Here is a 17,027-nt window from a genome sequence, read left to right as displayed (position 1 = left end):
TAGGCCCAAAGAAGATAAAAAAAGAAACAAAAGACCCAAGAAGCCCAGATCCAAGACATTCAGCCCAGAGAGACCAACGGAGAATTTATCAGTCATGTCATGGTTTGTGTTGGGCAATACTCAGGGTCTGTCTGGTTCGTAGTTGGAATTAGAAGCAAAATCCTTCAGAATTGAAATCAGAATGGTCCATTCCCATAGCCTGTTTGGTTCAGACAAAAATGGAAATGGGAATTGAAACAAGCAAGAATGGAATTTCATTCCCAAGAGAGGGGGAAGGAACCCATTCCCTCAAATGGGGAAATGCCATTCCAACAAGAACGAGAATGGGATTCTAATTTCACCCAACCAAACAGTTAGAATCGAAATAACCCATTCCAATTTCAATTACTGACTTCTATTCCTGCAAACCAAATGAGGCCTCGGTGATAGTATTTTGCCATACATCTCCTTCTTGTAGTCGGGTCACTCACGGGCTAGCCCAATGATCCCCCTCCTCTATATACTTGATTTAACCACCTTAACACTCTCCTATTAACTCCTCTATTTAATATTACTGTTTATTAATTTGTTTTTGGAAAGCCGGAAGGCAACTTTCATTCATCAACAGCCTCACTCACAGTAGTCAGTTACATGAATCATTCTTTGTGGACAAACTTGGCTACCTTGTGGGCAGCCATGTAACTATTGCAACTCTTTATAACTTCCTCTATTTAATGATCTATTTATTAACTCTCTTCTATTAATATCTTAATTCCCTCTCTCCTATTAAGATTCTAACTCCTCTATTTAAGGACCTATATACTAGTTAGCTCTCTTTCTTTCTCCTATTTATGGTCCTATTAATTATTTCTCTCCTATTTAAGCCTACGTATGTTGTTGGGAAGAAAATATAGACCCGAATCGCCTAAGTAATAAATAAAATACTTAATTACATGGGTTTTTTAAGATACAAACTTTCAATGTTCTAAGGATTCACTTTTGCTAAGATATTATGGCAATAGATGTGTTGCAGACTTGCAGTGGCCCATCAAGAAAAAAGAAATCACTCCATCTATTTCAAGGTGGGGTCATGGCAATACATCAAAGGTTTTGATTTAGTTGTTTCAATGCAGAGTGTCATAATTATTTTAACACGTACAAATTATTCAAATTATGTAAGGCATCTGATTGGTTACCACTTTTATGATACTAGTTAATTGATTATCAGTATAATACTTATTTTACACATACAAAAAAAAGTCTTAGCCCTAATTTGGAAAGAGTACAAATACAAATATATATAATACAAATACATGCAAAATAATACAATATATAAAGTTTTGCACTCTATATATTATTTGTATTTATACTCCTTCCAAACTGAGCCTTAGCTTTAATTTTAAACTTAAAATTATTTATATGATTTTTTTGGTTGTTGAAGGCCTCAAGCCTAACCTATCTAAATTTTAAATTAGGTTCATATTTTTCAACTCTAATTCTAAACCAACCTTCAACCCTACCTTATTTTATTCGGGTCGGGTTCAGGCTAACCCAACCCAAGTTGCAACCCTAGCCTTTTTTTCTTAATTCTAAAGCTAAGGAAATGCTTACTCCTACCTCTAACTATTCATACCTTACCTCCTTAAATAGCAGTGGCTACAACCTCCACTACATCTACAACTTCTGCAACGGAAATGGCCATTCTTCATACTTCTCTCCTTAGCTTTATCTTGGCCTCTTCAATTCTTTTGCTTCACTCCTGTTGCTGGTATAAAGTTGAGGCCCATGGAGGAGAGACGGTAGAGAATGCAGATGATTCATTACTATCACCAACAAGTTACAAAACATCCATACAAGGTTTTAAGATTTTCCCCTTTCTTATTGTTTAGATTTCATTTATATGCATTGCAATTTTATTTGCACTAGTACAAATGCATAAGAGTGCAAATTCTGACTTAATTTAGTTTGCCTTGATTTTCATTTTACTTTTGTTCAGATTTTATTTTACTTCATCTGCATTACAGAGGCAAAATAAGAGAAATACCCAAAATCAAGGTTTTAAAAACTGACCCAAAAATGGAACCGTTCTAGCCACTGGTTTTCGGGTGAGCGGTTCAACTGTCCAGGTAAGATGGTTTTAACGGTTTAAATACTATAGATGGTGATATGTCATCTTACCCATTAGATTGGAATATTAGGGTAAGATGCATATAAATACAAGAGAAAAAAAGGTTTGAGTGTTTGAGGATGAGAGAGATGTGAGAAATTGTCGATGGCTGAAAGAGTTTAGAAGAGAGAAGAAGAAGAAGAAGAAGAAGAAGAAGAAGAAGGACGAGGAGGAGGATGTCACTTCTAAGCTGCAGCGGCGACGACGACGACAACGATGGCAAACTACAACGGCGGCGACGACGATAACGATGGCAAACTACAGCGGCAGCAATGAAAGTAGATATGAGATTTCTCTCAGTCTTAGATCTCTCTCTCTCTCTCTCTCTCTCTCTCTCTCTAAGATCTGTCATCTAGACTCCAGTAGATCTCAGATCTCTCAGATTTCTAGCCTGCTCTCTCAGATCTCTCGGATCTCTCTCATAGTATCACACATCCCTCAACTCCTCATCTGATCTCTCTTTCTCATGTAGATCTCAGATCTGAGAGTTCTTCACTTGCTCTAAACCGCAAACCGTTCTTCAGGCCGAATGGTTCAACGGTCAAACCGTTTGGGTCAACGGTTCGTTGACTAATTTAACTGTTTTTGATCAAAGACCAGACTTGGGATAAAATGGAACTGATCGCCTAAACGGCTTCTGGTTTGAACGGTCCGACCATCTGGGTCAATGACGATTCAAAAACATTGCCCCAAACAGTAATAAATCAGAATTTTTACTCAACTTATTTGCACTCCAATACTTTTGCACCAGTGCAAATAAAATTGCACTGCAGGCAAACAATGCGATAGGAATAGGTTTTCTTATAATTGATGCTTTTCCTGTACATTATAATACAGTCTCGATCGGCATTGCAGTTGATTATGCTAGCTAGGAGACAGGTTTTATAAGCATGCGAATGCGATGGTTACAAAGGAAAATCTGTTCAGTTTTTTATTCGAAAACAACCTATCTACTTTATATATGAATTTTCTTGATCCTGGGACACCTGGCAATATAATAAATTCAATATATTATATTTACATTATTTATTATATATAAAAATTGAAAAGTAAATAATATTTTTATATTTAATAAAATTAAAGTAGAATTAGATTAAATCGGAATCTGATCGAGTTCATTAGGATTTGAATTATAAATCAATAATCTAATCGTATTCAAATTTTACTGAATCCCATCCGAATACAACCCTAAGTACGAAGTGTCACGCACCAGCCACTTTATCTATCAATGGAGCGTCGTGGCATGTACGAGTCTTAAAGAAGCTCCATTAGGTTTCTTGTTATGCCATATTTCTTTCCTTGCAGATGGAGAGAGAGTAAAGTAATAATATAGTGAGCTTTTCATGGTTTCCTCAGGTTCGGATCATTACAGAAAGCTGCAACTAGTGGATATAACTGGACCCTGCTCACCACTAGGCAAAGCAAGTCTCAGTCTCCATGAAATCCTGCTCCAAGAAGAACTCCGAGTCCGCTCTATCCAATCGACTATCAACAAACAATCCCCTCTGGGTCTGGGAGACTCCAAGACCAAAGTTCCAATCAAGTCAGGCCACCTTCTCGGAACATCCAACTACATTGTCAAAATCGGAATGGGCACACCAAAACAAGATTTCTGGGTGAACATCGACACCGGAAGCAGCTTGAGTTGGGTCCGATGCCAACCCTGTACTAACTGTTCATCCATACCCACCTTCGCCCCTTCCAGGTCATCCTCCTATTCCCCATTTGCGTGTAGGACTCCCCAGTGCTCTCCAGTCTACACTGCCACAGGCCACTCTCCCAGCTGCAACTCCTCCTGCTTGTACGAAGTTCATTACAACGATGGAGGCTTCTCTAAGGGGGTCTTTGGAAAGGAAACGCTCAGAATAACACCCTCTGATGTCTTCCCAAATTTTCAGTTTGGGTGTGGCAACCAGAATAGTTTCCCAGATTCCACATCTGGGGTTCTTGCTTTTGGGCGCAACCAGGTGTCTCTGGTGTCTCAAACAACTAGAAAATTTGGAAAAGTTTTCTCTTACTGCTTTCCGCGCACAGACACCTCCTATGGCTACTTGGCATTGGGCAAACAACCAAGCACCACCTCTGCCGTCAAGTACACAAAGTTGGTGACAGACTCGCACAGTCCAAACTACTATTTCATCCCATTAATAGGAATAAGCGTCGGAGGGAAGAGATTGTCTCTTTCACCTTCAGTGTTTACAAAACCTGGAACTGTGATAGACTCCGGCACTGTGGTCAGTCGCCTACCGCCTTTAGCCTACACGATCCTTCGGTCGGAGTTCCGGCGAGCCATGTCCAACTACCCGTCAGCACCACCACAGGCGATTCTTGATACGTGTTATAACTTGAGCAGGAACGCCACGGTGAATGTACCTCCCGTCATGTTGCATTTTGGAGGAGGTACCGACGTCCAGTTGGACCCATTCTCAGGGGTTCTTGTTAAATTAGATGCATCGATTTATTGCTTGGGGTTTGCTCCAAACCAAAATCAAACCGATGTGGGCATCTTGGGCAACCTGCAACAGCGGACATATGAGGTGGTTTATGATTTGCCTCAAGCAAGGATAGGATTTCGTGCCGTCGGGATTAATTGCTAGTGCGTTCTTGTAGAGTGAGAGAGATGGAAAATTGGAAATAAATAAATAAATTGATGAAGAGGATGGCAAATAATCTGGAGAAAATTAAAACCAAATAACTAGCCATTCTCCTTAATAAATTTGTACTTGTGGAATCAATGTTATAAGGAATGTGCAATAAATGGAAAGAATGCTGATAATGGTTAATTGCGTTGGTGCCAGCTCGCAATAGGGTGCATTGGTGAATAGGGGGGTAATTGACATTTTGAAATGTTGTGTCTATGGTGGAAATTAAAATTCTGCGGTGGGTTTTTCCGTACTTTTCCATAATTCATATTATAATCAGTACTTTTAATCTGCCATTGACTCTACTGGTTGAATCATTTAAACCGTCATTCGGTCTGGATCTTTTAGTAAAATCGGGAGAATAATTAAAACTGTTGATTTCATCAATCAAAAATTGTTTGACCCGGACGATTAGACCTCATCAAATATCGGAGTGTAAAGTTATAGCCTCTTTAAATCTGCATACACATTTAACTTTTCTGGGCAACTTTTTGAGATATTTGCCCTGCTATCTTTTCCAATAAATCCCTTTTTTGGCTTCAAATCACAAATTTTAATATTTTTTTATGAATACAAAATTAAAAACTGAATTAAAAACATAAATTAAATATAAAATAATACATATACTACATGTATAACATAATTATACATTATTTATTGATAAAATACATATTAATACATAACCTATACACACACATATATGTATACAACACGCACACACACACACAAATATATATATATATAGATATACATAAATATTTATGAATTTACATATTGCTAATGTGGCACAAACTGAGCGTGAAGGCAAAAACGATTCAGCCTCAGAGTGGATTTCTAAAACATTGATAATCCTAAGCACTAACTTTCCTATACAAATCACCGTGAGTCACCGTACTTCATCAATAGTGTTCGAGCCCACAAGTATATATTCTTGACAGCTCAAACAATTTGGGCTCAGCTGGATTTGATTTACAATTTTAGTGGGGCTCAGATGGAGTTATTAAAGGAAACTTCAGTAAAATTCCGTGGTAGTGTAAGAGCATAGACTTCCATCCACAGACCCAATTTAAACCACCCCAAGTTGAAATCCAATCAACTTCATTTAGTGACCAACCCAGATCACAAAGTAGTAAGTCAGAGCAAAATATGAACAAAATATAAGGCTCTATTCATTTTTCGGTAAGTTATTTATCCAGGTAAATACAATTATTTAGGTAAGTTTTTCCTGGAAAACACTTACCTAGGTATGTGTATTCACCCATATTCTTTTATTTCCTAAATAAAAAAGGAAATGACCATTTTAACCATAAAAATCCATTATTATCTGAATAAGTGATACCCATCTGAAAAAAGAACATGGGATTCTTTTCCTTTCTTCTTGTATCAATTTCATAGATTTCAGACCTGTAAATTTAACCATGACAGCTTAATCTCGCTCCCCGAAGGATATATAGTGCATGCCATAGAGGAGGTTCAGCCACTTCATTATCATCAACCAACTTCATCCCTCTTCCTTTAGACATTTGGAGCCAACCACCAATTAATGTGTTTAATAATATAGCATTTGAATTCTTTAAAAGTGCATTTATCCTTTTGCTACACTTTTTTGTATGTTATAATGATAGAATACCCTACTCCATATTTTTTCTAGTGACGAAGTAATGTTAAAGGGGAAATGAGAATTTAATGTTAGCTAGGTTGAGGAAAAGTAAAAATTTGTGATGGTAAGACTGTATAGACGAAGTTACTTTTATCAATTTTAATATTTATTTTAGAGGAAAACCTGATATTTTATTATCAAGGAAAACTCATTAAAATTATTTAACAATTTTTCAGTTAGATGGCATTGGGTATAGGATAAGGCTGCAATTGAATCGAGCTCTAACCGAATAATCTGAGCTTGATTCGAGTTCAATTATAATCGAGCTTGAATCAAGTTCAAAACTAGGGTAAGCTTGATTGATTATTCAAATTTGAGCTTGACTAATAAAAAGTTTAGCTTGAAAATTTGCGGGCCTTGCTCAATTAACACATACATACATACATACATATGTAGGTATATATTATAGAATATAAAAATAAATTTTAAAACATATATTCTTAAAATTCTTTATGTAAAATACATTTTTGTATTCTATCTATAATATAAGAATATCCTATATTATATATATATATTTCATTTTTTTAGCTTTAATATTTAATCAAACCGAGTTTTAACAAGAAAATATAGTTTGAGTGAAATTCACACCTGAACTTGAACCTAATAATATTTTAGTCAAACTAAGGCAAGACATGCCAAAGTTTGGCTCGACTCAATTCAATTGCACTCCTAGTATGGGATATGTTTTGGGTTGCACGTATAATCCAAGGTGGGCTGTGGAGTTTTGGTAGTAGTGCGCTTACCTCTTTAGACATGCATATCAACACATGCTATCAGCTATTAGGTTTAAATTTTAAATTGTTAGCCAAAAAATGTTTAATTTTTAAATTCAGGAGATATTTGTTTGGACACCCCTTATATTTTCACTATTTGCAAAAACTTACTTTATAGTTCGTGTATTACTAAAAACACTCCCTATATTTGGCAACCGCTTTACTTAATTGACCTTTCATCCAGAAGTGCTTGTATTTTTATTTAGAAATGGTCAATTGACCTCTTAAAATGAGTAGAGAATGTGAAAGGGCATGAGTCCAATGTTTTCTATTCCAAAAATGCCCCTAATAGCTCTTATGTCAAACTTTTAGAAAGCAAAACCTAAGGGAAAAATCAACATTTTAGTTTTTATTTTCTTTTGATTTGATTAATGTGGCAAAAACAGATGTTAGGGTTAAATATATCATTTCCTACTATCATCTAAGAAAAATAGTGATAAGTAAAGTGGTTACAAACTATAGGGAGTATCATAGTAATATGCAAATTATAGGATAGGTTTTAGAAAATATGTTGTAACCAATCATCTGGGATGTTATTGTACAATACAAGTTCTTCGTGGTAATAAGGTCAGTGGACCTCACATGCACCCTGCTTTGTCTACACCCCTTAATCCCTCTATAATGTGTAATATGTGATACCAAAAAAAAAAGTTCTATCCTATTTATACTAAAACAAGGATACCTATTCGTTTTTTGTTTTTTGAAATATTCAATTTTTTAAATTTAATAAAATAACTCAAATAGTCAGCCACCTTTAAGACTTTTTTCATCATCTCTCCTCCAATAACTCATGGCACTAATTATCTTTCTTCTCAATTATTCCATTAAATTGTCTAAACTTCACTTACTCTATCCATATCTATATCCATTTCAATTTCATTATAATTTTATATCCATTAGATATATTTGCATTTAATTATAATTATCGATAAAAAATTAAATCTACCAAATTATATTACATAATTAACTTAACTAAACTGAATTAACTTAATATATTTATTGCTTACTTCATGAGAAAAATAAATTCTATTCAATTATAATTTATAACCCATTGAATATTCAATGGTAGGCTATTTAACTAAATAATCTACTTCTATTTAAAAGATAATTAATTTTTAAGTTAATTAATAAGTAAATTTCATTTCAGAATAAAAATTATTTACTTCACTCAACAATAAAATTATTAATATTTGGAATGTATGTAACAGTTAAATTAAATCCCATTTTGATGTTCATTAATTTAAATCCTATTTTGATGTTAGTAAATCTAAACATTAATAAAATTATGGATGGACTGGATTAGGGTTTGCTCAACCTACTTGGGAATTCGGGATGGTACAGGATTCAGATTTTAAATGATGAATTAACAGAGTTGGAGGAGAACCAAAAGACCAAAGAGTTAGATGGGTGGTTGGGGAGAGAAGATGAAGTATCTAGGATTGATCATAGGTTGAGTCGGGCTTAACACATATGATAAGGGCTAGATCCTAGGCTCGGCTCAACCTAGCTTGGGTTTCAGGCCTAAAACTTCTGTCCAACTCAGGGCTTCATTCCAAGCTGATGACTCTTGTGTATAAACTATATAGATGTCATATTAAAGTAGAAAATCAAATAAGATATACATATGTATAAATGATACATACATAACATAAATATGTGCAGGTCAGTCTTGTAGTATTGGGCCCGAGCCCAACATGGAAAATTTGCAATGCGCGCACTTTTCTAGGCTGGGATGAAAATGATCCTCCTTAGTATGAAGGAGATAATTTGCTAAAGAAAGTGACAACCTGGAGCTAGGGGGATATTTTAGAATTGTTGATTCATCTTGCCTCTGTTTATTCTTTTGCCAACAAAAATGTAATAATATTGTAATTTAAAATTTTATTTAATTATAATTTAAAACTCAATTTAATTATTTTGTTAATTAATTAATTACTAATGTCATAGGGCCAACTGGACATAACCAAAAAATAATACTTGAGTTGGAGTTAGATAGGCTTGTCTCAATTAAGAATATGATAGCAGCCCTTATGCATCAATTTTGCTTAAGAAAGCCCGTTTGTGGATCAGATCCCAACTAGTTAGCTCTTTATAACTCTCCTATTAATTTGTCCCTATCTAATAAAGATGCTGATGCATGGTGGATATATCAGCCTATACGGTTCGGTTCAGGCTTAATTTGGAAGGAGGATAAATGTAAATATGTAGAATGCAAAACTTTGTATTTTGTATATATTTATATTTATATTCTTTTCAAAATTAGCCTAAGTTTAATTTTTAAATTCAAATCCCTCTTTACCATAGCGTTAATTCTCTCTTATTTCATCATCATATCTAAACCTTGTCCCAAATGAAACTTATTTTGCCATTTTGTTGTGTTTAGTAATATATCTATTCTTAAATTATTTTTTACCACCACAACTGATGTGCTTTTTGATCTCCGGCCCGTTCTTCTAACCCTTGTAACTTGTAATAGATCAATTGTTCTTATTGGTGCTATAAATGTTTTTAATTTAGTCTACCTTTCCTCAATTTATATTACCTATTAACAATTGGAACTACTCCTAGCGTTTGTTTGGTATCGATACCATTGTTCCAGAAAATGGTGATACATCAGTGTTATGTCAGAAAAATGGTGTTTCAGGAAACACCTATTTGTTTGAAACTGTTTTTTCCATAAAAAACGGTGCTCCAAGCCACGCCTTGGAAATAAAGGTGTGGTTTTGAGCAACACTGAATTGAGTGTTTCCTCAGATTGCAGCTCGTTTCTGCCAACGAAAACATAATGTGGCAGTGACATGGACTTACTATAATGGGTATCAGTGCTGAAAACAGACATGAAGCACTGGTACCAAAAAGAAAGTGTTGTTGCTCCAGGAAGCGTCCTACCTAACGGCAACGTTTCCAAACAGAAAAACGACATGGTTTTTTCAAAAAACGGTGCTTCCAACATGCACATCAATTACAGCATCAATGCCAAACATATACTAAGCAGCTGTTTGGCATCGTTGCCGTTTCTTGGAGCAACGATGCCACATCAGTGCCACATCGGAAAAAACGGTGCTCCAGGAAACAGGCATTTGTTTGGAACTGCTTTTCTATAAAAAAAATGTGCTCCAAGCCATGCATCGGAAATCGGAAAGCCATGGCTTGGAGTAATGCCAAATTTGGTGTTTTCTAGAGCTGCAGATCATTGCTGCCAACAAGGCAGTGATGTGGCACTGAATAATGAGTACCAGTGCTGAAAACGTTTCTTAGAGCAATGGTACCAAACAGAAAAGTTGTTGTTGCTCCGGGAAACATCCTATCTGAGAACAGCGATTCCAAACAAAAATAAAGACACCGTTTTCACATCCAACCGCACATCAATTGCATCTACAACATCGATGCCAAACATATACCAAATTTCTTTAAATGAATTCATTATTAACCCTGTTGTTTTTACTTTCACTTCCCTATTTAGAGGCCTATTAATTAACACTATAACTTCCCTATTTTATGTACTATTAATTTTCTCTCTCCTATTATCATTCAAACTCTCGTATTCAAGTCTCCGAAAATTCTCATATTTAATTAATGTTCTGTATTAATTAATTTTAGTAACTTTCTATAACTTATCGACTTCCCATATTTAACGCCCTATCAATTCACTCACTATTCTATTAACATACTAACAACCATATTCAAGGCCACATTTATTGACTCCCTTTCTCCTATTTAAGGCCCGCAAACTCCCCTAATTAAGTTCCTTTTAATTAACTCCCTCTGACCCAGTCATCTAACTAACTCTCTTTCTCTCTTAAAGTCGGCAAATTCCTTTATTTAAGTTCCTAGTAGGGGTGCTCATGGTTCGGTAATCGAACCGGTAGTATGGGTTTTTGAAAAGCCAGTAATCGAAATTGATCGGTTAATTGTCGGTTCGGTTCACCGGTTTTGTAGTTTTTTAATTTTTATAGTATATATTACAAAAATGTATATATAAATATATAATAAAAATTTATAAATATATATAAAATATTATATTTTAAATAATAAATAATATATCATATATTATAAATATACATATTTATTAATTTGTAATATATATAATATACATAAATATATATAAAATATAAAATATAAAAAATATATGTATACCAGTCAGTTCGGTTAACCACCGGTTTTCTATATTGGTTAACCAAAACTGAATCGGTACCTTTGGTTTTTTAAAACACCGAACCGATCGATTTGATTAACCGATTTTTCATTTCGGTTTCAATCAGTTTTTTTGGCCAATTCAGTTTTCCGGTTTTTTTTCTCACCCCTATTGTATAGGGTTCCCTGCCTTTCCCTTCCTTTCCTTACCTTTTCCTTCAAACCAAACATAGCCTAAATAATAAGTAAAATTCCTAATTGCTAAGTAAGATTGGGTTGCCCGATTCCCTAACCTAAACCCAACCCAAAATTAAATTGGGTTTATTCGGGTTGGATTCAGGGTACGTAAGATGGCCCAAACTGCAACTCTTCCTTGTTCGAAAGCCCAAGAAAATTCTAACCGCAAACTCTACCTATCCATTCCTCTATAAATAGCAGTACCAGCATAAACGTCCTCAAGTACATCTTACAACAACGAAAGAGCATTAGTATTCATGGACATCCACCTTACTTCTCTCCTTAGGTTTATCCTATCCTCATCAACTATTCTTTTGCTATTTCTCTCCTGTTGTTGGTATAAAATCGAGGCCCATGGAGAGGAGATGATAGAGGTTGAAGTTAATTCATTTCTGCCGGAAACAACTTGCATGTCATCACAAAAAGGTATATAAGTATTTGCTTCCTTGTTGTTTATAGTTATAGGGAATCTTTCGGGGAAACTCATCTATGTATCTATCCAGGATCTTGACCCTCTTACTGGAATCAGCCATGATTGGATTAGACTTGACAAATTAGTTAATTGTGAATAGAATATTGCTGACTTGGTTGTTTCCTTTAATTAATTTGGATGATTAGTGACCCACTAGACAAGATCATCAAACTTAAAGATTTCAGTTTCTGATTAAACTAAAGTAGAATGCTTTCCATGATTTCAGGTTCTGATTATTACAGGAATAAGCTGCAACTAGTAGACAAACATGGACCCTGTTCGCCACTTGGCAAGAAAAATCTCAGCATCGAGGAAATCCTCCTTGAAGACCAACTCCGAGTTCGCTCTATTCATTCCATGATTGGCAAACAATTCTCTCCCAGAGACTACAAGGCTAAAATTCCAACAAAGGCAGGTTACTCTCTCAAAACTGGCAACTTTATTGTCAATATTGGACTCGGCACACCAAAGAAATACTTTTGGGTGAGCATCGACACCGGCAGCAGCCTGACTTGGATCCGATGCCAACCATGTTCTAACTGCTCAGCACCCACCTTCAACCCTTCCAAATCATCCTCTTATTCCAGCATTTCATGCACATCGCCCGACTGCTCTCAACTCGGTTCCAACAAATACAACTCTCCTCAATGCACCAACTGCATGTACCAAATCCACTATGCAGACACCGACTTCTCCATCGGGAACTTCGGACGGGAAAAGCTCACACTCACATCCTCCGATGTCGTCCCCAGTTTTCAATTTGGGTGTGGCCTGAGAAATTCTCTCGGAGATTCAACGTCAGGGCTTCTGGGTTTAGGGCCGAAGCAAGTGTCTCTGGTGTCTCAGACGGCTGCCAAATTTGGCAAAGTTTTCTCTTACTGTTTCCCACGCTCAGCCAGCTCCACTGGGTACTTGGCATTCGGCAACCAAACAGGCGCTACCTCCTCCGGCGTGAAGTACACACAGATGAGAGCACTCTCGAGGCTTCCCGACAACTATTTCGTCCTATTAATGGGAATAAGCGTCAATGGACAGAGATTGAATATTTCATCTTCAGCGTTCACAGACCCTGGAACCATCATAGACTCTGGCTCCTTGGTCACTCACCTACCGCGTTCAGCCTACAATATCCTCCGAGCAGCGTTCCAGAGAGCAATGTCGAACTACCCATCAGCACCACCAACGAGGACTCTTGATACATGCTATAACTTGAGCAGGAACAGGACAGTCAATGTACCTGCCATCACGTTGCATTTTGAAGGAGGTACCGACATCCAGCTGGACCCATTTTCAGGGGTTCTTTTTAAAATCAGTGCAGTTCAGTATTGCTTGGCTTTTGCTCCAAACAGAGATCTAGTCGATCAGACCATCATTGGCAACCTACAACAGCGGACATATGAGGTGATCTACGATGTGCCTCGAGGAAGGTTAGGGTTTCGGGCCGTTGGGGTCAATTGCTAGTGAGAGGTGAAGGTGGGTTTATTAAGAAATAATGGATGGAGATGGCGCGGAGAAAATATTTATAGAAAACTAGAAGAAAAGAACCAAATGATCAGCATTGTCCAAACTGTAATAATAAAGGGATGCATGAGAATAGAGATGAATTTTGTCCATTTTGAATTTAAAGAATATATCAATAAGCGGGTGTCTTTTAATTGCCACATGGAAATTCTAGGCGATGTTTGGCATCGAGATGCACTACATCAGAGAAAGCAGTGCTTCAAACAATGCCCTCTTGTTTGGTATTGTTTAATTTTCCAGAAAAAAAAATGTTATTCCAGACCATGCCTTAAAAATCGGGTAAATGTGGTTTGGAGCAACACCAAATTCAATGTTTTTTAAGAAAACAGTGTATTATTGCCAACAGTGCAATGATGTGGCATCATCTTGAACGTTGGATAATGTAGATCAATGTTGAAACATTGCTACCAGCATTCATACCAAACAAAACCAATGCTGTTTTCTAAAAAATGCCTATGTGGCAGCACCAATTTCAAACAAAAAACTCCACATGTCCAACACCATTTTTATAAGAAAGCAATGTGATGTTCTCAGCACCAATGCCAAACACCTACCTAAATAATTAAGATCTATAGCACATCGTCCCAAATGGGTGTTGGGTGTTTGTGAATTGTGACAGGATAGACTTCTTGAGTTCCAATAACAAGAGGGAAGGTAAGCTATACTGTTTTAAGAGAAAGTTGACCGGACGGCTTATATATATTTCCTACCCAAAAATCTTCATTACCAGGTAGTGATAAGTTATTTATATAATGCATTTGTCCATGTAAGTGTTATATGGGAAATAAGTCCTAAAAATAATGAATGCCAATTGCAGCCTTAGTGAGCTTCTTAAATGATCAAATTTTTACATTATTACATGTGACAAATAATAGCAAGATTTTAAAAATTGACTCGGAAATGGAACCACTCTGGCCATCAGTTTTTGGGTCAATGGTTCGACCGTTCGGGTTGAACAGTTGAAGTGGTCTGATTAGATTAGAAAATTAGGGCTTTATATCCTTAGTGCCTGTTTGATTTCACTTCAAACAAATACTTTTTTTTTAAGTACTTAATAAAAGTGCTGGGACCACACATTAAGTGGAAAATAAGCACTTGTGGGTGTTTGATAAAAAATAAGTACCGAAAAAGTACTTGTTTGATAAAGAATTACTTATTAAAAAATCCATTTGAGAGTTACTTTTTTTAAGTACTTGTTAATAAGTGAACCTGCAAAAATTTTGGGACTAAAAAGTCCCTGTTTATTTTTTTAAATACCTAGAACACCCTCATCTCTCCTTAAAACCCCTCTTCCTCACTCGAATAGGGGCGAGCATACCAGTGGTGGCACCTTCCTTCGGAGCGACCAACAACCATTGAACGAGCTACAAACTCGCCGGTAACCAGGTCGAATTCATGTATGGACTTATTTTCTACATATATTCTTGAATATTTTGGGTTTTTTTTTTGAGATTTTAAACACCTGAAACCCTCTTTACCAAATCTGGTTTTTTGGGGCAATTTCAGGCATTCTCACTGTGCTCTCGCCGGCGACACTCAGGTCAGCCATCCTCCTCCCTCGTCTTTGTTTTAAAACTATTTTTAGTGCAAATACATTTTAATTAAGTTCGAAGAGGTTTTAGTGCAAATGTATTTTTAGTATAAATACATTTTAAACTCACCAATACTGTCTTGATAACTTTTGTATCCAAAAAACAAAATCCTTTGATAAGTTAGTAGAGGTTCCATACATACATACATGCATATATTTAAGGGAAAATTCCCAATTAGTACCTTGTACATTGGGCCTAGTGTCACTTTGGTCCCAAACTTTAAAATACAACAATTTAGTATCCAAACTTTCAAAACGTGACAATCCAATACATGCCCACTCAAATGTGACCCCAACTTTCTTGAATAAAAGAGGCAAGGATTTAGGACTATTAATTTATTGTAAGTGTTTGAATGGTTGATAAAGAAACTTAGATGACACTCCAAGAGTATTTGTGTCTTTTTCAAATGCCATTTAACAGCTGGTTAACAACTGGTTAACGGTAGGTAATGAATTGACATGTTTTGAAAGTTCAAGTACTAAATTATCACATTTTAAAATTCGGGATCCAAAGTGACACTAGGCCCAAAGTACATGGTCCTAATCGGAAATTTTCCCTATGTTTAATAGCTAGAGTGATAATTAAATGTTTGCTCAAAGTTCATTTTGATTGTGAATAAGTCTCAAACCAACTTAATATGGAACGCTCCACTTTGCTTTCCTTGACAGAATTTTTATGGGTGAAATCTGGGGAGCCAAAGGAATAGGGACAAAAGGAATAAAATTAAATTTTAAAGGCTGTAGGTGGAATTGAAAGGATGTTGGCAGTGTAGCAACACACCCGCTTTATTAATTTACTATGTGTTTAGCATCGGTGTTGTATGTGGGTTGGAAGCACCGCTTTCTGATGGTATCTTTTTTTTTGTTTGGAAACGTTGCTGCTAGGTAGGATGTTTCTTGGGGCAACAACAACACATTTTATTTGGTACCAGTGCTCCATATCTGTTTTTAGCACTGATACCCATTATCGAGTGCTTCCACTATGTATATATTATTTTACAACCAACGGTGGAAAAAAATTCCCATTTCATCCTATGGTCCCAATTGTTGAATAGACTATAAAAAAAATTCTGGAAATCATGAGGAAAATGGCAAAATATCTGAAAATTACATGAAAAAAACAGAAAAAAATCTAGATAAATAAAAAAATATAGAACAAAGTATGAAAATCAGAAAATTGAATGAAATTGCATGGAAAAAACAGAATATATAAAAAAAAGAAAATCACAAAACAAACTGATAAAAAGCCATAGAAGAAAATGCTTTAGGGTTCGTTAAAAGAGGAGAGAATTTTTATGATATAGTGCATTGCGATGCACCATATCAATTCAAATATAATACACGTTGGATGCCACGTCACTGGCACATCATGTTACCATTAATAGCAACATGCTCCAAAATGAGAAGACTATGCCTTCCCAATTTCCAAGACGTGATTTGGGGCAACATTTTCTTTGAAAAAATGGTTCCGAACATGTCACCATTTTCTGGAGCTGTGATTTTTCAACGTGGCACTGATGTGTCGCCATTTTCTGGAGCAACGGCATCAATGCCAAGCATCGCCTTAAATGCTCAGAAATATAATCATTTTATAGGACAATATCTAAAAAGAGAAGGCAACAAATATCATGTAAAAGGGTGTGAAATAGCCAATCTAACACTAGAAAGTGTAGTTTGTGCTTCTAGTTTCTCAAGTGTACTTAACTGATCAACCAAATATGCATGCATGCATGTATGTATGTATATATATGCGCATGTATATGTATGTATGTATGTATGTATATATGCATGTATGCATGTGTAATATTAGATATATACATGTCCTACAACTAAATATATATGCACATATTT

General features: G+C 35.8%; 2 protein-coding genes across 2 annotated transcripts; both read left to right on the top strand.

Annotated features, from left to right (window-relative positions):
• Nucleotides 1-1,655: 1,655 nt before the first annotated feature.
• On the top strand, nt 1,656-4,929 carry LOC104604074 (aspartyl protease family protein At5g10770-like). The gene is made up of 2 exons (XM_010268305.2): nt 1,656-1,836; nt 3,503-4,929. Exons 1-2 carry the CDS (start codon nt 1,674-1,676, stop codon nt 4,741-4,743), a joined length of 1,404 nt encoding a protein of 467 aa, XP_010266607.2. The 5' UTR covers nt 1,656-1,673; the 3' UTR covers nt 4,744-4,929.
• A 6,911-nt stretch (nt 4,930-11,840) lies between these two features.
• LOC104604075 (aspartyl protease family protein At5g10770-like) lies at nt 11,841-13,749 on the top strand. Its single transcript, XM_010268307.3, has 2 exons — nt 11,841-12,018; nt 12,291-13,749. The coding sequence occupies exons 1-2, from the start codon at nt 11,850-11,852 to the stop codon at nt 13,523-13,525; spliced, it is 1,404 nt and encodes a 467-aa protein (XP_010266609.3). The 5' UTR covers nt 11,841-11,849; the 3' UTR covers nt 13,526-13,749.
• Nucleotides 13,750-17,027: the final 3,278 nt, after the last annotated feature.

The sequence above is a fragment of the Nelumbo nucifera genome, chromosome 3 (genome assembly GCF_055504915.1).
Source record: "Nelumbo nucifera cultivar China Antique chromosome 3, China Antique-T2T, whole genome shotgun sequence".
Lineage (NCBI taxonomy): Eukaryota > Viridiplantae > Streptophyta > Magnoliopsida > Proteales > Nelumbonaceae > Nelumbo > Nelumbo nucifera.
This window is presented reverse-complemented; position numbering and strand designations above follow the sequence as displayed.